This window comes from Uloborus diversus, chromosome 7, assembly GCF_026930045.1.
Source record: "Uloborus diversus isolate 005 chromosome 7, Udiv.v.3.1, whole genome shotgun sequence".
Lineage (NCBI taxonomy): Eukaryota > Metazoa > Arthropoda > Arachnida > Araneae > Uloboridae > Uloborus > Uloborus diversus.
This window is the reverse complement of record NC_072737.1, coordinates 153,063,331-153,086,866: the sequence shown is the minus strand read 5'-3', so window position 1 is coordinate 153,086,866 and position 23,536 is coordinate 153,063,331. Positions and strand designations below refer to the sequence as shown.

The window sequence follows — 23,536 nt, the reverse complement described above, 5'->3', positions numbered from 1 at the left end:
GGAAGTAGATTAGTTCTGTCCCTATTTTCAATGCTTGATGTAACGGAAGGAGTAGGATGTATTGCAAAAAACTTTTTTTCGAAATTCAATTTGTCACGTTGATAAAAAGTTGCCCCTATAGACCCACATGTTATGTAAAATATTTTACCCAAATCGAAAACTAATGGTTAAAAAATTACGAATTTTCATCAAAAAATCTATTTTTGCCCCTCCCAATCCTTTTTTTGAGCAATTGCTATTTCTTTTCATTTGACTTTTTGAATGATGTCTTTTGATTTTTTCAACGCCTACCTCTGGAGCACCATCGTTGACCGGCCCCTCAAGATGCTGTTCCTCTAGCGAACAAAGTCTCCAGATTTTGTCCATATTCTACACACACAAGTACATACACACACACACACGCACGCCTCTACAGAACAAAATCTCCAGATTTCGTCCATATTCTACACAAACGCGTACATACACACAAAAGTACATACATACACGCACGTCTACACGCGCTAGCCCGCTAACACGCACAAGCGTACTTACGCTTAAACGCGCTAGTCCTCTAGTACGCACAAGGATACGTACGCTTGCATGCGCTAGCGCTGTAGCACGCACAAAGGTACGTACGCTTACACGCGCTAGCCCGCTAGCATGCACAAAGGTAAGTACGCTTACACGCGCTAGCCCGCTAGCATGCACAAAGGTAATTACGCTTACCCGCGCTAGCCCGCTACCACGCACAAAGGTACGTAAGCTTACACGCGCTAGCCCGCACAAAGGTACGTACGCTTACACGCGCTAGCCCGCTAGCACGCACAAAGGTACGTACGCTTACACGCGCTAGCCCGCTAGCACGCACAAAGGTACGTACGCTTACACGGGCTAGCCCGCAAGCACGCACAAAGGTACGTACGCTTACTCGCGCTAGCCCGCTAGCACGCACAAAGGTACGTACGCTTACACGCGCTAGCCCGCTAGCACGCACAAAGGTACGTACGCTTACACGTGCTACCCCGCTACCACGCACAAAGGTACGTACGCTTACACGCGCTAGCCCGCTAGCACGCACAAAGGTACGTACGCTTATACGCGCTAGCCCGCTAGCACGCACAAAGGTACGTACGCTTACACGTGCTAGCCCGCTACCACGCACAAAGGTACGTACGCTTACACGCGCTTGCCCGCTAGCACGCACAAAGGTACGTACGCTTACACGCGCTAGCCCGCAAGCACGCACAAAGGTACGTACGCTTACACGCGCTAGTCCGCACAAAGGTACGTACGCTTACACGTGCTAGCCCGTTAGCACACACAAAGGTACGTACGCTTACACGCGCTAGCCCGCTAGCACGCACAAAGGTACGTACGCTCACACGCGCTAGCCTGCAAGCACGCACAAAGGTACGTATGCTTACTCGCGCTAGCCCGCTAGCACGCACAAAGGTACGTACGCTTACACGCGCTAGCCCGCTAGCACGCACAAAGTTACGTACGATTACACGTGATACCCCGCTACAACGCAAAAAGGTACGTACGCTTACACGCGCTAGCCCGCTAGCACGCACAAAGGTACGTACGCTTATACGCGCTAGCCCGCTAGCACGCACAAAGGTACGTACGCTTACACGTGCTAGCCCGCTACCACGCACAAAGATACGTACGATTACACGCGCTAGCACGCACAGAGGTACGTTCGCTTATACGCTCTAGCCCGCTAGCACGCACAAAGCTACGTGCGCTTACACGTGCTAGCCGGCTAGCACGCACAAAGGTACGTACGCTTACACGCGCTAGCCCGCTACCACGCACAAAGGTACGTACGCTTACACGCGCTAGCCAGCACAAAGGTACGTACGCTTACACGTGCTACCCCGCTACCACGCACAAAGGTACGTACGCTTACACGCGCTAGCCCGCTAGCATGCACAAAGGTACGTACGCTTACACGCGCTAGCCCGCTACCACGCACAAAGGTACGTACGCTTACACGCGCTAGCCCGCACAAAGGTACGTACGCTTACAAGCGCTAGCCCAATAGCACGCACAAAGGTACGTACGCTTACACGCGCTAGCCCGCTAGCGCGCACAAAGTTACGTACGCTTACACGTGCTAGCCCGCTACCACGCACAAAGATACGTACGATTACACGCGCTAGCCCGCTAGCACGCACAGAGGTACGTTCGCTTATACGCTCTAGCGCGCTAGCACGCACAAATGTACGTACGCTTATACGCGCTAGCCCGCTAGCGCGCACAAAGATACGTACGCTTACTCGTGCTAGCCCGCTAGCACGCACAAATGTACGTACGCTTACTCGCGCTAGCCCGCTAGCACGCACAAAGGTACGTATGCTTATACGCTATAGCCCGCTAGCACGCACAAACGTACGTACGCTTACTCGCCCTAGAAAGCACAAAGGTACGTACGCTTACACGCGCTAGCCCGCTAGCAAGCACAAATTTACGTACGCTTACATGTGCTAGCCCGCTAGCACGCGCAAAGGTGCGTACGCTTGCACGCGCTAGCCCCCTAGCACGCACAAAGGTACGTACGCTTACACGCGCTAGCCCGCAAGCACGCACAAAGGTACGTACGCTTACACGCGCTAGCCCGCTAGCACGCACAAAGGTACGTACGCTTACACGTGCTAGCCCGCTACCACGCACAAGGATACGTACGCTTACACGCGCTAGCCCGCACAAAGGTACGTTCGCTTATACGCTCTAGCCCGCTAGCACGCACAAAGGTACGTACGCTTACACGTGCTAGCCCGCTACCACGCACAAGGATACGTACGCTTACACGCGCTAGCCCGCACAAAGGTACGTTCGCTTATACGCTCTAGCCCGCTAGCACGCTCAAAGGTACGTACGCTTACTCGCGCTAGAACGCACAAAGGTACGTACGCTTGAACGCGCTAGCCCGCTAGCACGCACAAAGGTACGTATGATTATACGCTCTAGCCCGTTAGCACGCACAAACGTACACACGCTTACTCGCGCTAGAACGCACAAAGGTACGTACGCTTACACGCGCTAGCCCGCTAGCACGCACAAAGTTACGTACGCTTACATGTGCTAGCCCGCTAGCACGCACAAAGGTACGTACGCTTACCCGCGCTAGCCCGCTAGCACGCACAAAGGTACGAACGCTTATACGCGCTAGTCCGTACTCTTACACTGGCTAGCCCGCTAGCACGCACAAAGGTAGTACGCATACACGGGCTAGTCCGCTAGCACGCACAGAGGTACGTACGCTTACACGCGCTAGCCCGCTAGCAAGCACAAAGGTACGTATGCTTACACGCGCTAGCCCACTTGCACGCACAAAGGTACGTACGCTTACACGCGCTAGCCCGCTAGCACGCACAAAGGTACGTTCGCTTACACGCGCTAGCCCGCTCGCACGCACAAAGGTACGTTCGCTTATACGCTCTAGCCCGCTAGCACGCACAAAGGTACGTACGCTTACTCGCGCTAGAACGCACAAAGGTACGTACGCTTACACGCGCTAGCCCGCTAACACGCACTAAGGTACGTACGCTTACACGCGCTAGCCCGCTAGCACGCAGAAAGTTACGTACGCTTACACGTGCTAGCCCGCTACCACGCACAAAGATACGTACGATTACACGCGCTAGCACGCACAGAGGTACGTTCGCTTATACGCTCTAGCCCGCTAGCACGCACAAAGCTACGTGCGCTTACACGTGCTAACCCGCTAGCACGCACAAAGGTACGTACGCTTACACGCGCTAGCCCGCTACCACGCACAAAGGTACGTACGCTTACACGCGCTAGCCAGCACAAAGGTACGTACGCTTACACGTGCTACCCCCCGCTACCACGCACAAAGGTACGTACGCTTACACGCGCTAGCCCGCTAGCATGCACAAAGGTACGTACGCTTACACGCGCTAGCCCGCTACCACGCACAAAGGTACGTACGCTTACACGCGCTAGCCCGCACAAAGGTACGTACGCTTACACGCGCTAGCCCGCTAGCACGCACAAAGGTACGTACGCTTACACGCGCTAGCCCGCAAGCACGCACAAAGGTACGTACGCTTACTCGCGCTAGCCCGCTATCACGCACAAAGGTACGTACGCTTACACGCGCTAGCCCGCTAGCACGCACAAAGTTACGTACGCTTACACGTGCTAGCCCGCTACCACGCACAAAGATACGTACGATTACACGCGCTAGCCCGCTAGCACGCACAGAGGTACGTTCGCTTATACGCTCTAGCCCGCTAGCACGCACAAATGTACGTACGCTTACACGCGCTAGCCCGCTAGCGCGCACAAAGATACGTACGCTTACTCGTGCTAGCCCGCTAGCACGCACAAATGTACGTACGCTTACTCGCGCTAGCCCGCTAGCACGCACAAAGGTACGTATGCTTATACGCTATAGCCCGCTAGCACGCACAAACGTACGTACGCTTACTCGCACTAGAAAGCACAAAGGTACGTACGCTTACACGCGCTAGCCCGCTAGCACGCACAAATTTACGTACGCTTACATGTGCTAGCCCGCTAGCACGCGCAAAGGTGCGTACGCTTACACGCGCTAGCCCCCTAGCACGCACAAAGGTACGTACGCTTACACGCGCTAGCCCGCTAGCACGCACAAATTTACGTACGCTTACACGCGCTAGCCCGCACAAAGGTATGTACGCTTACACGCGGTAGCCCCCTAGCACGCACAAAGGTATGTACGCTTACACGCGCTAGCCCGCAAGCACGCACAAAGGTACGTACGCTTACCCGCGCTAGCCCGCAAGCACGCACAAAGGTACGTACGCTTACCCGCGCTAGCCCGCTAGCACGCACAAAGGTACGTACGCTTACACGCGCTAGCCCGCACAAAGGTACGTACGCTTACACGCGCTAGACCGCACAAAGGTACGTACGCTTACACGCGCTAGACCGCACAAAGGTACGTACGCTTACACGCGCTAGCCCGCTAGCACGCACAAATCTACGTACGCTTACCCGCGCTAGCCCACTAGCACGCACAAAGGTACGTACGCTTGCACGCGCTAGCCCGCACAAAGGTACGTACGCTTACTCGCGCTAGACCGCACAAAGGTACGTACGCTTACTCGCGCTAGACTGCACAAAGGTACGTACGCTTACACGCGCTAGCCCGCTAGCACGCCTAAATCTACGTACGCTTACACGTGCTAGCCCGCAAGCACGCACAAAAGTACGTACGCTTACCCGCGCTAGCCCGCTAGCACGCACAAAGGTACGTACGCTTACACGCCCTTGCTCGCACAAAGGTACGTACGCTTACACGCGCTAGACCGCACAAAGGTACGTACGCTTACTCGCGCTAGACCGCACAAAGGTACGTACGCTTACACGCGCTAGCCCGCTAGCACGCACAAATCTACGTACGCTTGCTTACACGTGCTAGTCCACAAGCACGCACAAAGGTACGTACGCTTACCTGCGCTAGCACAGACAATGGTACGTACGCTTACACGCGCTAGACCGCTCAAAGGTACGTACGCTTACACGCGCTAACCCCCTAGCACGCACAAAGTTATGTACGCTTATACGCGCTAGCCCGCAAGCACGCACAAATGTACGTACGCTTACACGCGCTAGCCCGCTAGCACGCACAAAGGTACGTACGCTTACACGCGCTAGCCCGCTAGCACGCACAAAGGTACGTACGCTTACACGTGCTAGCCCGCTACCACGCACAAGGATACGTACTCTTACACGCGCTAGCCCGCACAAAGGTACGTTCGCTTACCCGCGCTGGCCCGCTAGCACGCACAAAGGTACGTACGCTTACACGCGCTAGCCCGCTAGCACGCACAAAGGTACGTACGCTTACACGCGCTAGCCCGCCAGCACACGCAAGGGTACTCACGGTTACACACGCTAGCGCGGTAGCACGCACGAGGGTACGTACGCTTACACGAGCTGGCACGGTACGATAGATGGATGTATGGATGGATGGGATGGAGATGGATGGATGGAGATGGATGGATGCATGGATGGGTGGAGATGGATGGATGGATGAAGATGGAAGGATGTATGCATGGATGGATGGAGACGTATGGATGGAGAGGAATGGATGCATGGATGGATGGATGGATGGATATGGATGCATGGATGGATGGATGGATGGATGGAAAAATAAATACATAAATACATACGCGCATGCTAGCTCGGACGCACGCACACACACACACACACACACACACAGAGAAAGCTTAAAATGCGTTAAAAACCAATTGCAAGAAATTTTTATTTCTTTATACTCAAGCAAAAAGTAGCAACAAATAACATTATTCAGCTTTTTTCAAGCTAAAATAAATCTCGAACAAAAAATGGAGGAAGCAATTTCTTTTTGAAATAAATTAATTTTCACTTCAAATGCTTATATTTTTTTTTGTAGTCATTTTTTGATGTCTGCAGCTGTAATCTTTGTACATATTTTTGAAATGATTATTTTTATAAGCTTTCGAACGGTACAAAAACCGAAAAAATCAGACCATTTCTTGGCATAGACGCATGTTCAGTTAGACGAAAAAATTAAGTTTTTAGTTAATATCTCCGTTGATTAGCATCCTACGTGGATGAGGCTGAAACATTCGTAACCCTAGTAAAATTTCGAATTTTTTTATACCTGGTTCGACCCGTTCTTCAGAATTTTGCATGTGAGTGCGGAACGTTCCAAATCCCATTTCACCCCCTTAAAATTGAAATTTCTAAAAATCCTTTCTTAGCACGCGCTTACGTTATAAAAGTAACCTACGTTCCAAATTCTAGCTTTCTAGCCTCAGTGGTTTTGGCTGTGCACTGATTATCAGTCAGGACAAACTATTTTATACACAGTAGAACCTCTGAATAAGGGACACTAATGAGACCAGACATTTTGTCCCTTAAATAGAGGTGTCCCTTCTTCGGAGGTATTTTAATTTATGCATGCAATGTGTTAACTCAATATATATAAATTTTTTTATGAGCTTAGTTATTAAAGGTTAAAATTGAATACTATACATTTTTCATACACAACTAAATAAAAATCGCACTTAATAATTTTTTTAAGTTTTAATTATTTTTTTAAACATAATTGAATCAAAAATTTGATAAGTCCAAAATTTTGCAGCATAAATCAATTATTTTGAAGTAATTCATTGCATGAATTTGCTTCATGTCACGTAATTTACAATGCAAGACATTGGGAATTACAATTAATGTTCACATTTCAATTATTATTTAAAAAGCTAGTCAGTTTGTGCCATCTCCTTTGGCCCTGAGCCTACAAGAATAAATATCCTGATGGGCAATTGTGCATGTAACTTTCAGAAAGACTCTTACAATATATACTCTTTTCTTTAGCATATGTTAATGTTAAATTCTCCTCAGTTAATTTTTAGAAGAAAAGTAAAACTTGAATCTCAGTAAATTCACCCTGTTTATGCACTTGTACATAATTTTTTGTAATTTCTTTCTCTGTGACTGTCTCTTAAATAGCGTGTCCCTTAATTAGAGGCAAATACTTGGAGGTCCCTATTCAAAGGGACTGGGACCAGAAATAATGTCCCTTAAATAGAGGTGTCCCTTATTCGGAGGTGTCCCTTAAAGGAGGTTCTACTGTATACAGATTTATAAAATAAATTTCTTTGCCGAAGAGCTGCAATTCTCGATTGTGACTCACACGCGAGGTGCGGCTTTTATAAGATTTTTTAATGCATTTTTTAAAAAATATTTTTATGTCAAATGAGCATAGTTGCACATGACTTACATAAATGATGCCATTGTTTACGTTAGTGTGAAATATTTTGCAAATTTGTGAAAAGAAAATCATAAAAAAAGATTGGTTCAAATGAATATTTTACATATTTTTAGGGAGAAACCCCCGTATGTCCCCCCCCCCCCCCTTTTGATACGAATGTTTATGTTGCTGACTTTTTCACCTCCCTAATCCTTCAGAGGAAACAAAACAGTTGAAATAAGTCTCTCTTCCTCCACAAAATCAAAATCATTCCATAAAATCATCGAAAAGTGGAAACCAAGGGGAAAGGGGCGGTTTCTTCAGAAAACGGTGGGTGATGGGGAAGAACGAGAGTCGTATTTGGAATCAGGAGGTACCTTTTCATAAGAATCAGCAGATATAGTTTCATAAGCATTTTTCATGATGTGTCAATTTTTATTTTTATTATTATTATTATTAAAGACTTTTTCTGTACTTGCTTTCTCCGTCATAATTTTCACACTTTGCTTCCGGTTTCCGATTCCGAGTCACAACTGACTACAACTGTATTTATGTCGAGGACTGCATACTCAGTGCCTTGCCTCCATTACTTTTTTTACCGATAGATGGCAGCACCATCACCGGATCGAACAGTTAATGAGAATTTAGAACTAGTCCAGGAGCTAATAGCTACCTGGTGCTGGCACCCCCAGAGGTATCGTTTCACTTGGAGGACATTGAGACCACGAGCATATTTAACGTTGGCCAGTCCCCTTTAATGACGACGGTGGGTCTTCGACCATCGAGGTTCGAACTCAGGACCCTCCGGATCTGAATCCGACACTCTACCGATCGGGCTACCACGGCCCTTGCTTCGGTTGCCCTGTAAAACTTAACACACTTTCGCTTTTCAATTGTTGCTAGAAGCAATGAAATAATAGTAATCATAAAACTAAAGTTTTGTTAATAAATTTCGCACATAAGTTTCAAGGCTAAACCTAAGCATGTATACATTTGTGGGTTCTGGCAATTAAATCATATAAGCTAAATATAAGCCTTTAAAATAAATATTTTTACTTATGTGAGATTCCTCGTGTGCTGACGGCACAATGCGTTAGAACGCTCCGCTGCAAAGACGTTTAGAACGAACTTTTGAAAGGGACTTGTGGTGACAGGGCAAGGGACGAAGATATTGGGGGTGGCCAACGGAAGAAAGGGGAGTGTGTTGTGGATTTTGGCCATTAAATTACTATACAAGCTAAACATAAGCCTTTAATACAAATGTATGCTTTTTCGTTTTAACTTTTTCGTGCAAAAGTTTTTTTCGCTTTAAGTAATAAAACGAAAAAAACTTTGAAATAAAATATTAAAAAAAATTTGAAATCTAAAGATTTTTTCATCAGATTGATTCGCACTAAAAAGTATGAAAAAAAATAAGTATTTAATTTCTTGATTACAATGCTCAAAAATTACAGTTCATCTTAATATACTTATATTTACGTTAATGCTAAAGCAGCCAGTAAAGTTTAAATTAAAAATTTGATAGAAGAAATAGGCTGTATAGTAAAAGCTGTTCGTACTAAACAATATACCGCCTGTTTCTTCCATCAAATTTTTAATTTAAACTTTACTGGCTGCTTTAGCATTAACGTAAATGTAAATATTTTAAGATAAACTGAAATTTTTGAGCATTATAATCAAGAAATCAATTACTTATTTTCTTGGATGCTTTAGCATTAACGTAAATATAAGTATATTAAGATGAACTGTAATTTTTGAGAATTGTAATCTAGAAATTGAATACTTATTTTATTTCATACATTTTAGTGCGAATCAAGCTGATGAAAAAGTCTTTAGATTTTAAATTTTTTAAAGATATTTTATTGACTTATTCAACTGTTTCTTATGTGCAGAAAAATTGGTTCCCCGTAATCTTGAAAAAAGTGCTTACAACTATTTTAACTATCAAAACTATTGTTTTATTGCTTCTCGCAAAATCTATGCAAGGCTGCATGCTGCACGTGTTATAATTACTTTTTTTAAACGTATTTCGTTGAGTTGTTCAAGGGAAAAAGACACCTTTAGTCTTTTAAGAATATATTTTAACAAACTGTTTTTACAAATTATAAAAGCTCAATGGATATTAAACATCTTTTGTCAATACATCTTTGAACTAGTGGTTTTTATAGGAACAAATATTCACAGTTGGCAAAACTCATAACAAAGAGTAATTGGAACACTTTTTTTCGTCAGACATAACATCATCGTCCGGAACAGTCGAAGTCCTTGTCCCAACCGGATGTCCTCTTTAGGAGAGTCTTCTATGAGAATGGGATAGACGTCAAAGTTCGAAGCATCGGCATTGTCTCTTACCTGCCAAAAAAAGTAATTTTCAATTTAGTTTGAAATTTCCAATTCGTTCAAAGCACACATTCCAAGAAAATAACAAATTCTAAATTAGTTGGCCAAAGTAGAAGATTAAAGTGTCAATAACAAGATAAACTACAAAACTTAGCTTAATTGTTGAATTTTTTCAAGATTATGATAGATGCAAGAAATTATCCAAATAACTTTCAGTGTGTCCAAACAGTAACTACTTTTTTTCTACAAAACAAAAGTATAAAACAGCATGGAACTAGGAATTTCGGGAAGCACTTTGGTTATGTCTACTCCTCCTAGGTGGTGATAGATGTCAGAATTGTATTTATTTTTGAATAGAAACGAGAGATATACATGAAAACACTTCATCAACATTATAATCATTTCAGCTATAAGAAGCCTACTACTGAATATATGCCTCCTCTTCCCCACCTAAGGAAGCTCTGGTAGCTGGTTACGTATAAATATTTAACGCAAGGTACAGTAAAACCTGTGAAGTTAACCACCCTTGTAAGTTGACCGCTTTTTTCAGGCACGGAATTAGCCCTTATCATATAAATCAACCTTTGTAAGTTGACCACCTGTTTAAGTTGACCACTAAAGTAGTGCACTGCAAGTGGTCAACTTAACAGGTTTCACTGTATTGACAAAAAAGTAGCTTCTAAGACTAAACATGGCGACAATAAATATGAAAAAATTGCTAGGATTGAAAATGCGACGCGACCTTCTTATAACTCTAGTACCAAACAAAGAAGATTCTGAATGCAATTAAGTCAACATTTTGCATTTAACTATTTGTTACATTTTGGTTTTCCACTATACAAGTTTCATGTCATTGATTAAAACATTTTGAACTTGGAGCCAATTTTACTATGATGAAATCGATTTTTAACCCAAAACTTCCTTCCATACCATGTTGCGATTCACGATTTTATCCAAATCGAAGTTTTCATTCAGAGTAAGTACTTTTAGTGTAGTTGGTCACTTTACGCTAGAAAATTCTACATACAGTATGCTATGTAGCATGAAAAATAAACTGCCCTATAAAACATTCCAAAAATCAACCACAGGTGTATACCTTTTTGAATATTAGCGACGCTGGGGGGGGGGGGGAGGGGGTCGGACATTCCGGTGTCCCCGATTGAACATTTCAAAAATCTGGCAAGCCTAGACTTAACTCAGACAATACACGAGAAAGTCATGGATTCTCATTAAAAGCCACGAGCAGCAATATCAATATATTTCGATAATTTCAATATTCGTGAGCCATACCAGAAGCCAAGCAACACTTGATCCTGTAAACTTTCAGTGAAGGTATTAATTTGCAATGGAAGGACTTCAAATCATCGCAGATTGAACATGAGTCAGTTATCAAAAGCATACTCGAAAAGACTTCGACGTATTAGATCCAACTCACACTGCCCTTTCAGTCAAGAGTTTAGCCTAACCTCGGCTCTACGAAGTATTTAAAACGCTCGAATAAATGATAGAAGTAATTAAAACAAATGAGGAACACAGTTTTAATACTTAAATACATTTCATCACAAAGAGACAGAAAGAAAAACAAGCTATTATTATAAAAAAAGTTTTGTTAAAAGAATTACGACTTTTTAAGCATGTGATAACTTTAAAGAGCAAGAAGTTACTTTTGGAACAATTGGAGGTCTAAGTGTTCGATTTTTTCAATCCATCCCAGTCAAATCCTTGGAACCATCTGTAAAAGCAATGGAAACAAGTTAAAAGTATGTCAGTTCAAAATGAAAGTAGTGTTCACTTCATCAGTAATTACATTATTCGTAAAATTCTGAAATGTTTGAATGTATGACGTTCGAATTTTATTATCTTCTCTCCGGTAATGAATAAGAAAGTCTTTGCAAAACGAATGATGAATTATATAAATGCAGGTTGTGTCAAAATTTCCTCCGGAGTTTGGAATGCTTATCAAACAAAGGTATCAATATCAATGCAGCAAGGAACATTGACTTTACTGGAGAAAGGAACTGTACAGTTGCAGTGTCGCAAAAAATTCGATATGTGTACGTTTCTTAAAGAGGCAGAAATCAAGTCTAAACCAAGTTTAATCTCAAATTGTTGAAAGGAACCTTGCACTATAGTTTTCTAAACTCTTATTAGCGAAACGAAAACGGGCCTTCGTGGCTAAGCAGTAAAAAAACTCTTGCTTTACGAGCTGTAGGTGAGACTGGCGTTGTGGGTTCGACCTCACTCAGGTGTCCTGGATGTTATTCCTCTTAATGTTATACAAATATCTTGTTTGTATATTAAAATAAATTTCGAATAAATGTAAAGTCGATTGGTGTATACTGCCGTGTGCGGGTAAAGGGGCAGTAACAGTCGGATCCCGCTACAACGCGATCCGACTTACGCGAAATGGCTATAACGCGAGTTTTTCATGAGTAATGAATTTTTTTAATGCGAACACAAATCACTTGCCTGCAACATGAAATTTTTCACAAATGAGCGGCGGGAGAATTAGAATGGGCTTCGTTGACACTAAATATTGGTTTTCTAAATAGACTTTCATCCCTTTAGCATCACTGAAAGAGGAAGTTCACTCACTGTATTAGTTTAAAACAACGCTTTGCTTTAGTTTGTACAAATTACCGCTCCGATTCTTAACTTTTTTTTTTCATTTTACATATGAACGTTGATAAAATACGTTTAACGTTGATAACAGTCTGATCCCGCTGCATAAAACCTTCTCCATTTTTTAAATTACAAATATATTTACTATATCTATATTGTTAAGTGCTATAATAATGCTGTAGTGTACATACTGTAAGTACCATACTGCTTTATTTTAAGTTTCTCTCCCCCATTAATCATTGATTTTGTGCTAAATTACAGAATTTTATGTCAAATAATAACGCTTTTTCTAAAATACAGAAAAAGTCGGTTCCTTGTAAAAGATACTGCTATATATAGTTAATAAATGGTTTGAAACAATATGAGCGGTATTTACAAACGTCTGAAACAATTGGGTATGCTTATAAAAAATTACTAAACATACCTTGTTCCACAACGCGAAATTCCGACCTTAACGCGAGGTGTCTTGGAACGCATCCCTCGCGTAAGTCGGGACTCGACTATAACTGCAAATTTTTCATTTTTCATTTTTTTGCATTTTTGTCATCTACTGTACGCTATCTTTATGGTACAAGCTCGTTTATTTGGTTTCCGCTGAAAAAAAAAAGCGCGAAAAAGACGTCTAATTCCAAAATTTCCCTATTGTTAGTATTGAATCCAAAACCGCGTTTTTCGTCAAATATCTCGAAAACTCATTTCTGCAGATACTGCCGTTTACCTGCACACGGCAGTATATTGGTAGTGATAAAGCATGGACTTGATAAATATTGAATAAACCAGAGGTTCCCAACCGGTGGTTCGCGAACCCCCGGGTTCGCGAGGTGCAGGAAGGGGGTTCGCGAAAATTTCGGTGCAATGGCGGATTTTTCCTAGTTTGGTAAAAAATTATAAAATATTCAATTTGCACACATAGTTACTAAATGTTTTTTTTTTTAATTTGAAAACGTGCCAGACTCTTGTATTAAGCTCAAAAAAAAAAAAAAAAAAAATCTTTCAGCGGTTTTATAATCTTGGTTAAAAAGAAATTTTTCCTCATTTTTTTTTTCGATAGACAACAAAAAGAGATATCCTTCCTTCTTTATTGCGAGGCGCCATGCAGAAACGTTGTATTAAGCTGTGGCGGGGATCACGATGACCTTAAAAAGGCGCCATCGCGTGGAGTCAATCAAACAATATACATAATATACATATGTCGAAAAAATACAGAATTCTCAAACAATGCATCATAGGGGTATTATTTCTAATCTGGTTGAAATATAACTCGGGAATTTCCGTCGAATTCAGTCATCGAATAGCAGACATGACAGCAAAAAGGCTCCAAACTTAAAATTTATTACTGGATTTTACCCATCTGTTCGTTTTCAAAAATATATAACATCAGCATGCTCATAGTTCTGGGGAAATAGTTGTTAACCAGACGTATTTAGAGATACTTTAGAGATGCTTGATAACAAGTGATTTTGTTTGCAATTGGTTTTGCTACGTAAACTTGCTACTCTGTTTGTGAAGTTATAATCGTGTTGGTAATTTTTATGATTTAATAACTTTCTGCTGTTATGGATCTATGGTTGAAAACTGGTAGTTTGGTTGAGCAACAAATGGACAAGCAGTCAATCGATCAACTCTCAACATCAGCAGTAACTTTTGAATCAACACAGGATATTGAAATAGATAGCTGTAATGAACTGCCGCCTCCCCGACTAAACAGAAAAGTGAACTCGGGGAGAAAAAAGGAAAAAAACGAAAATATGTCAGTGACTATTTACAAATGGGCTTTTATTTTACTGGAGAAGAGTCTGAACCTAGACCGCTTTGTCTTCTCTGCAACGAAGTTCTTGCGAACAGCAGTTTGAAACCGTCACTTCTGAGAAGACACCTCGAAACAAAGCATCCGACACACAAGGACAAACCTATCGAATATTTTAAAAGAAAATTGGAATATAATAAAAAGTGTAGCGTCTCTACGTTCCTGTTAGAATCCAACGAAGATAGTAAAATGGCCCTTGAAGCTTCATATCGAGTCAGTTATAGAATTGCAAGATCTGGACAGCCACATACAATTGCAGAAAATTTAATTGGACCGTGTGCTAAAGATATTGCTAAGTGTATGCTGGGAGAAAAGTCAGCAAAAAAAAATTGACCTGGTTCCGCTACCAAACAACACAGTATCACGCAGAATTACTGATTTGGCAAGTAATGTGGAGAAAGAACTTGTGAATAGATAAAAGAGAATAATTTTGCGATCCAGCTTGATGAGTCGACTGATGTAGCAAACGCTGCAATATTACTTGTCTATGTTAGGTATATTTTTAACGATACAATTAAAGAAGATGTACTATTTGCAAAACCTTTGAAAACCAACACAACTGGAGAAGCAATTTTCGAACTGGTCAACAGTTACTTTGAAGAAAATGGAATATATTGGTCTTTGTGTGTGGGTGTGTGCACGGATGGTGCAAAATCAATGACAGGAAAATTTGTTGGCTTTGTGATGCGAGTAAAGAAGATCAACGAGAAAATTGAATGGACTCATTACTGCATTCATAGACAAGCATTAGCATGTAAGCGTATTCCCGCAGAATTATCGCTACTTTGAATGATGCGGTAAAAATTGTAAATTTCATAAAAATCACGTGCCACAAACTGCCGTCTATTTCACGCGCTTTGTGAGGAATTGAGAAGCCTTCATGTTACTTTACTTCTTCACACAGAAGTTAGATGGCTTTCCCCGTGGCAAAGTTTTGACACGCTTATTTGAATTGAAGTCAGAAGTCCAAGCATTTTTTGTTGATCATCCATTTCACTTGTCCACTTGCATATTCGATCCTCTTTGGATGCAAAGGCTTGCATATTTAGCTGACATCTTTTCAAAATTAAATGAATTAAATCTATCTTTGCAAGGTGCAGTTGTTAATATTTTCGTTGTATATGATAAAATTGAAGCTATGGCAAAAAATTGAATTTCTGGATCCAATGCCTGGAAATGGGTGAGTTTTCCTTGTTTCACTTCTCTTAGTAGTTTTTATCAGGAAAACTCAATGAAACTTGATGAAAGCGTTAAAAGAAATTTATGTGAACATCCTGCAACATCTTGAACTAACTTTTGACGAGTATTTTCCTAATAGGCGTAACGTGTCCCTCTCTCAGACAACTGGATACGCAATCCTTTTGAAGGAAACCCATGCTTAGAGAACACCCTGACATTACCTGAAAAGGAAATGCTCATCGAGTTATCCTGTAATAATTCATTGAAAACTACCTTTAAAGAGCTCTCGTTAATTGACTTCTGGCTCAGTGTAAGAAATGACTATACCGTTTTGTCCAAAAAAGCAATTCGAATTTTATACCATTTTGTACAACATATCTGTGCGAGAAAGGATTTTCCTCCTATACTTATCTCAAAGATAAATACCGAAACAGATTGAATGCAGAGCCTGATTTAAGACTCAAACTGTCAGACATTGAACCAAACTTTCAGTTTCTTTGTTCCGTCAAACAGCCACAAATATCGCATTAAGGATTTTTTCCCCAATTTAAAGTATGCTTAAAAAATAGTTGGTTTATAAAACTTCTTGTTTATAATTTTTCTTGTAGATGTAGTTTTAACTTTTTATTAATGTTTGCACTTAAGGATATTTTACAATTATATTTTTGTTTATTGCAATCAAATGCTGCAAAAAATGGAAAGCAAACATGCTGTTTTTTTATTGTTTCTTACATGTTACTAATTTCAACATCAGAGGGTTCGCGAACTTTTTTGCCTGTTCCAAGGGGTTCGCAAAGAGAAAAAGGTTGGGAACCGCTGGAATAAACGAATATTTGAAGGCTAAAAAACAACAGATTTTTTGCATGAAATTGCTGTTTTTTTATACTGTCAGGATGAAATTTCAAGCATTGTAACCTACTAATTTATTTTTATGATTTCAGTTTAGAACGCATAGAAAGAAATTATTAATTGATTATTTAATATATTTGTATAATCTAAACCATCGAATAGTTTTTTGAAGTATAAGTCAACTTACACTTACAAGGAGAAGTTACGGTCTCGGAAATTCAGATCGGGATGAGATTTGGCAGATTAGTAGTATCCTGTAAGGGTACTCTCAGGGTAAAGTAATAAAGCGCACTAGCCATAAAATTCCGAGAAAACAGCCTTTAAAGATTTACGCGCAACTTATAAGCTAGTAGAAATTGTTCGTAAAAAAGTGACCGGTGGTCATGTGGGCAGCGCTCTGGGGTACCATGCGACCGATCCGGGTTCAAATTCACTGCAAGTTTCTTTTTTGTTCATTTATAAAATAACTGTTACAGCTTTGTGCAGTTTGAATTGAAGATAATGCGAAATTTTTAAACACGTAAAGCACTTTAATAGAGAAAATGGAGATAAATTAAATCGATACAAGTTAAAAATTTGAATTACAACGGCTACAAAACTACTGTAGAGCTTAATTTATAGATGATTTTTAACAATATTGTTGTTTATTTTATACATGCACCAGAAAGATATTTATCATAAAAACATGGAAAACAAAAACTGTTTTGACATCTCGCACAATTTATAAAGCGAGATTGCTTACAGGAGCAACTTTTTTGTGAAAGAGTCGTTGGAAAACATACTTCATTTACATTCAGGGAAATTTCTCTTTTGTCAGAAAGTTTAGAAGTATACCAGGCATATCGAATCATTTTATTAAAAATTGGCGATGACAGTTGATGATGGACAATTGATTGTATTTTTATGCAGTCTTCATGGGTATTTATTTCTCTATTATTTTCAACGAAATACGCGCAATTTTATATACTTTTAATTAAATTCTTTACCTGTCTATAAAAATAGACGTCGCAAGGTTGAACAAGTGGAGTACATTTTGGTGGAATCACTTTAACTGTACAAGTTGGAGATTTTTCATCATCCTGGAAAATTTGGTCGTATAGTTCAGGTTTTGTTTGTTCTCCCCAAGAATCGATAATCAATAGAAATTCTTCTTTTCCTACATAAAACTTCAAGCAACGGTTCAAAAATTCGATGTATGGTCCTGTCGTTAGCTTTCCTGATTTCGAAGATGTTATTATGACATTTTTATATTTTTGCGAGTATTCATCAATTGTTTTTTGAATTCGGGGGCCAAAAATACCAGTTACTTCTTGTAAACAAACAAATACAAGGGACAGAAATTTTCCAGACAGGGTAAGAGAATATTGAGTGGTGTATGAATGCGTTACTCTACTTCATGTCGTGCCTTTTGACGAAAATAGTTTTACTTCCCTTTTGAGTCAAAGTCCTGTTGTACAACGACTGATACTTACATAATGGAAAAAGGAAATGGGAATTAAAATATTTTGTCAAAAGGAGGCGCGGATCCAGAGACAGAGGGTCATGGATGGAAGGGGGGGGGGGTCATGACCCATCTTTTAAATGACCAAATATAGAATAAAATTGCATTTTTAAGACATATTTTGAAAAAAAAAATGCCCATTTCGCACAAAATTACCCTTTTACCCCTCCCTTTCCGAAAATGACCTCCTCCTAAACCAGAAGCTGGATCCGCCCTTGGTCTGAAGATCGTAAAATAAGTTTTTAATTACTTACCTGTTTGGTCATATTGATAACATAATCGTTTTTTAAATTCGGTTTCAACTTTAACGTCTGGATTACAAAAGTGTCTGCAGAAGCCAAAGTTTCTTCGATCGTCGCAGTTTCTCTTTTTGAAACAAATTTTGTGACTTTTCGTTGACGAATGGCATGTTTCCTTTTGATTTTTTTAATCCAACTGTCAGATGCTTTAAATTCAAAATCTGTAAACTGTCGTGCTGCAGCTAAAGCCCACTGTTGCAAGTTCCGAGCAGTTGTAACTTGTTGATAATTCTCTCGAGCTTCTAGAAAACGATCATATGTCCAAGAATTGATTACATCGTATTTTTCTTTTTTTTAACCGACTGCATATTTTCTTTTGTAATGTTTGTAGATTCCATGTGGGGTGAGCCGTTGCTATGTTCACAACGTTAATTTTGTAATTTAAAGGAAGATGCTCTACCTCTCTTCTTTTTTTTCTCTTCTGGTTCGTATTCAGCTGATGAGCTTTGAATTTCGACTTGCTCAAAAGGTTCCTCCTCACAGTTTTCATTTTCATGAGCAAGTTCGTCATCAGTTATAAATATTTTTTCAACCAGCATATCCATAGTACGTTCATAAATTTCTTCGCCCATTAACATTGCTTCACCAGAAATTGAACTTGATGATTCTGATGCAATCAAATGATTTTCAGTAAGCAAGCTCTCGTAATAAACGACCGCATCTTTTAACATTTCAGTGTGCAATGAATTTTGATCCATTTTGCCAACAGATTTTATTTGTTTCAGGGTTACTTCAATAACCGACCATTTCGATTCACAATATTTTAAAAACTGAAATCCTTTTTCATGATATAGAATGTTTCAGTCTAAAATACAGCACAGACGATAAATAAATTTAATGATGAAAACAAATATGAACATTGCAAACGATAATAGATGGAAAATAAAGAGTTGAATATTCAATGTAAAATACAGCAAACGATAAATTTACAAATAACAGAATCAAGCATAGACTAATAATAAGAGTAGACCGAGCTTTCCCAGACTTGCTGATGAAAAAATTGGTTCATGGATACATCATGTGACTAGTGGAAGGCTTGGCAGAAACTTTGGCAGCATGGTTGCTAGATGGCAACATTATCTACAGTTTGGCACTCGACATGTATTTTAAGACGTAATGTGTTTTCATTATAATTTTTTTCCAGGTGCAGGGATTGAACTGTTTTTCTTTTAGTTATGCGTTATTTTGACATTAGTAATTAGCTTTTGATCACAGTTTTCAGTAACTTTTATTTCATTTGGAACTGCTTCAACAGCGTTGGCGTGAACGTAATGGCGTAAACGTTTTGCGTTAACGCAAAAATGCACTAATCGGTATCTTAAATTGAAATTGTAAGTAAAAATCTTACCGTTTTCTGATTCTTTTGGGCGCTTGCATCTTTAATTGCTTAGAGAGTTATTGAAGTTGAATGAAGAAAATGCACAATACTATCTAAACGAAAAACTCAATATATTAACAAAATATTTACAACTTAGAATAACAAATTACAAATCGGACTCCATAAAAGATCATTCTTCCGTGTTCCATCAATTCTATTTATTTTATTTCTCGCGGGCGTTGATCGTCTGCTTAAGCCCGCTGTTGCTAGGATATCCACCAGTTACATGGTTTGGTTTATGAGCATCAAAAGGGTTGCCATAGCTCTGTCTATTCTTATTATTAGTCTATGGAATCAAGGAGCAAAACCATTGCTCGATAAGTACGGTTAGGGTTTTTAAAATTTGACTACCTGCTTATCTGCAATAGAACAACATTCTTACTCATCCACAAAGTAACTAATTATGTATTTATTGCAAAAATCATTTACTTCGTCAAAGTTTATAATATCTAAAAATGTGTAATCACTTATTTGTGAGAATAGTAAATAGAATTTTAATGTACTATCACACATTAAAAATACAGCATATTTTTTTAATTAAGTATTACTTTCAATTCAAACTGCAAAAAGCGGTAATAGTATGAAAAAAAAAAGAAACTTGCAGTGGATTTGAACCCGAAAGTCAGATAAAGGCTTAATTTTCACTATTGTGTAACCTTTCAAACGATTTCTCGGTAAGTACACAGAAAATTCTGGTGTTACCTTACACATAAATTCGTGTAACGTTATGCTATAGTTTCATTACCATCAGTTAAGTTATCCCAGAGCAACGAAGGCAGCTATGCTGCCACCGATTTTATGGAATTATAAGGTTCTACAAAAATTTTTACCGTGCTTAAAAAATAAAACTATGCTCTTCGTCGCCCGATGTTTTATTAATTAATAAGAAAAAAAAAATTAATGTTTTATTTGATTTTTGCACTTTTTATCAACTAGAGATGAACTAATTGTTGTATTAGAGTATTGTTGTCAATAGCGAAACTCATTTTTGTTCGCCTTCTAATTGTTAAGAAAGTGCAACAATGAAATTTTCCCCTAGAACCTAGTTCAACTATAAATATACTAAAATAACTTTACTTATAATGCTAGAAATACTCGCTGACACCAACCAGCAACAACATTAAGCGCAGTTACAAGAAAAAGTTTACTCCTTTTAAACTTACTTATGCTTTTTGATGTCTGCAAAGCCTCCTTTCTGGTATCCAAGCCTTTCACTGGGGTTTTCCTTGCACAACCTTCGCATTAACGAAACTGCGTTCTTGCTGATGTAGTTGGGAAAACCAAGAGCGTCAATGCCTTTTAAGATGATTTTGTACGTCTTCATTGGATCAAAGGCACAAAAAGGCGGTCTGGAATAACCAAGTTAAGTAAGAAACGGTTTAATCCAAGGAATCACTCAAAGATACAACAGGTTGAGGGGCTGGTAAGAAAAGTGCTCACGGTTAGTTGCATCAAAAGTTTCGAAAGGACGAGGGGACAAACCGATAGATTGCCCATAGTGACACAAACTAGCTACACTACTATAGCAACTCAATTTTTTCAACCAGAACCAATTTTATCTCATTAAGGTAATGTGCTTTTGTAGCAGAAGTACATAAAAAGAAAAATGTTTGTATTTCAAGGAAATCGCACCAAAACTAAAATGCAATGACTTCAAAAACTTCACTGTACATGTTCATCAGCATCAGGGGTTCTCAATCTTTGAGGCTCTGTGCCCCCATTTGAATACTGAGATGAGTTCATGCCTCCCTCGCCTCTTCCACAAGACTAGACGAAGTGGTCTAAATACGGGTCAACCGCTGAAAATGAGGGAAGAGGGTTGTGCGCAGTCGCAAAAATGGTACCGAATCAATAAACACGAGGAGGCAAAAGCGTAATGAGCAGATGACATTGATAGCTAAAGCACGTGCTTTGTCAGAAACTGTTTTATAAGAACCAATCACTTTTGAAGAACTCAAAACTTTTCAAAGCTTGTACAAGTTGATTTATATCTTTCTAATTCATAGAGTGAAGTAAGTGATTTTTATCTTGAAACAAAGTAGATTATATGGGCTTTCTTTTAGTGTACTTGATTTGGAATATTTGTTTGCTTAGTAATGGTTTAGTACACCATAAACTTAAAGTATTTTGTGATCTAAAAACGAGCTACCAATGGTGGTCCAAAAACGGGCTAGCCCGTTTCTGCCCCACCATTGGCAGCCCGTTTCTGGCCGCCCCATTGGCTGGCATTGGTGGCCTGTTTTTAGACCACACTGCTTTCAATATTTGAAAAGTCGTACAGATATTGGGCACACATTATAGCCATCCAAACACGTCAGTCCATATGAAATATCTCCAATCCCTACTAGTATTGCAAGGAAAAAGAACAATGGTGGCCGCAAGAGTGCCAAGACTTGCATCATCACTGGATCATCTTACAAAGACGAACTGTCGAGGAGTTTGCATTGAACGACTGTCGGAAAATTGTGAGTGGGGAATCAGTTGCCCGTGAAAAGAGAAAACTTCTAAAATCTTCAAGTAAAGCCAACAAGTCAAAGAGGAAATCCCAACGACAGTAGTCGGACTCGGACCACACTGACCTCCTACTGATAGCAACGACAAGGATGACGAGTTGGTGGTTCCTGTTTTTGATGGACCTGAAGATGGCAATGTAGTATGCAAATTTTTACGACAGATTCGTTTCAGAAAACATTACTGGAGAAGTGTGGATTTTCTGCTGCAAGGCTAGGCATCCGAGTGTGTGGAATGACAAAAAAAAAAAAAAAAAGGTTTACTACATTTGTAACTTCTGCAACTAAAAAATGAAATAAATGATTTTTATTTTCCATAAAAATATCTACGATGATATTTACTAAAATTTTTGAATTAAAATTTCAGGGTTTTCATTTATCGTTTAAGAGATAAAGTATTTATTCCTCAAGTGGCCCGTTTTCGGACCACCTTTAAAAAACGTGATTTTCTCTTTTTTCGTAATTATGAAGTTTCAAAACACTTAAAACTGGTGCAATGGTCTTTGAACCCTAAAATCACCCCATGAATGTTTTTAAGAGGTATTGGCACTAAAATTATCCCTTTGGCGTGAACAGGTAAATCAGTAGGTAGAAAATGAAAGTGGTGGCCCGTTTTTGGACCACTTCCTCTACCATAGATTGTCAATGCAAGAGTACAATCAAAATTTGAAACTGAAGCTATTTGGGAGGATAGCTTAATCTGTTTGTAAATTTAAAATATAGATAATTTCATAAACAAATGTAGTATTACTCTCCATAACCTTATTTTGAACATATTCTTACTAATACACATGACATTAAAGTACGAAATACAAATAAAATTGAAACAATCTGGGATCTCGGTGATGGCACGTAATACCAGCCACTTTCACAACATCAGTAGGAGGATCAACACTGTTTGCTCTTGACAAGTTTTTGAATACTGGATTGTAACAAGTGAAAAGCGCCCCTCGGGTCACGTGCAATGTCCATCCTTCCTCAATATTTTGACTTAATGCTAATGCTAAAAGTACAGCTTCACAGAAATATGTGGGCAAAAACTGCACTAAAAATTTCAAAACTGACGATGATGTCGAAAATGTTTACATGTGTCTTCAGAATTGAGTAAATTATAGTTAGTTTTACTTTTTTTCTTCATGTGTGAAATGCATTCACAGCTCTCTAGAATTTGTTCTAATTCCCCCCCCCCCTAGATTGAATTCTACACTGTGATTGAATTCTCTCTGTGAATGTGAAATGCATTCACAGCTCTCTAGAATTTGTTCTAAGTCCCCCCCCCCCCTAGATTGAGAACCCTTGGTCTACATTGTTCTTCATAT

At 40.0% G+C, this 23,536-nt stretch overlaps 1 protein-coding gene across 2 annotated transcripts in view; it reads right to left on the bottom strand.

Moving 5' to 3' along the window:
* Positions 1 to 9,831: 9,831 nt before the first annotated feature.
* Positions 9,832 to 23,536, bottom strand: part of LOC129225504 (cGMP-dependent protein kinase, isozyme 1-like) — an 82,423-nt gene continuing 68,718 nt past the window's right edge. The window contains exons 15-17 of one of the 2 annotated variants that reach the window (XM_054859932.1): positions 20,871 to 21,056; positions 11,737 to 11,804; positions 9,832 to 10,084 (exon numbers count right to left, since the gene is read on the bottom strand). In XM_054859932.1, coding sequence (XP_054715907.1) covers positions 11,756 to 11,804; positions 20,871 to 21,056 — 235 coding nt within the window. In that variant the 3' untranslated portion in view covers positions 9,832 to 10,084; positions 11,737 to 11,755. The remainder of the gene's footprint in view (positions 10,085 to 11,736; positions 11,805 to 20,870; positions 21,057 to 23,536) is intronic. The other variant, XM_054859933.1, reaches the window with a different exon arrangement.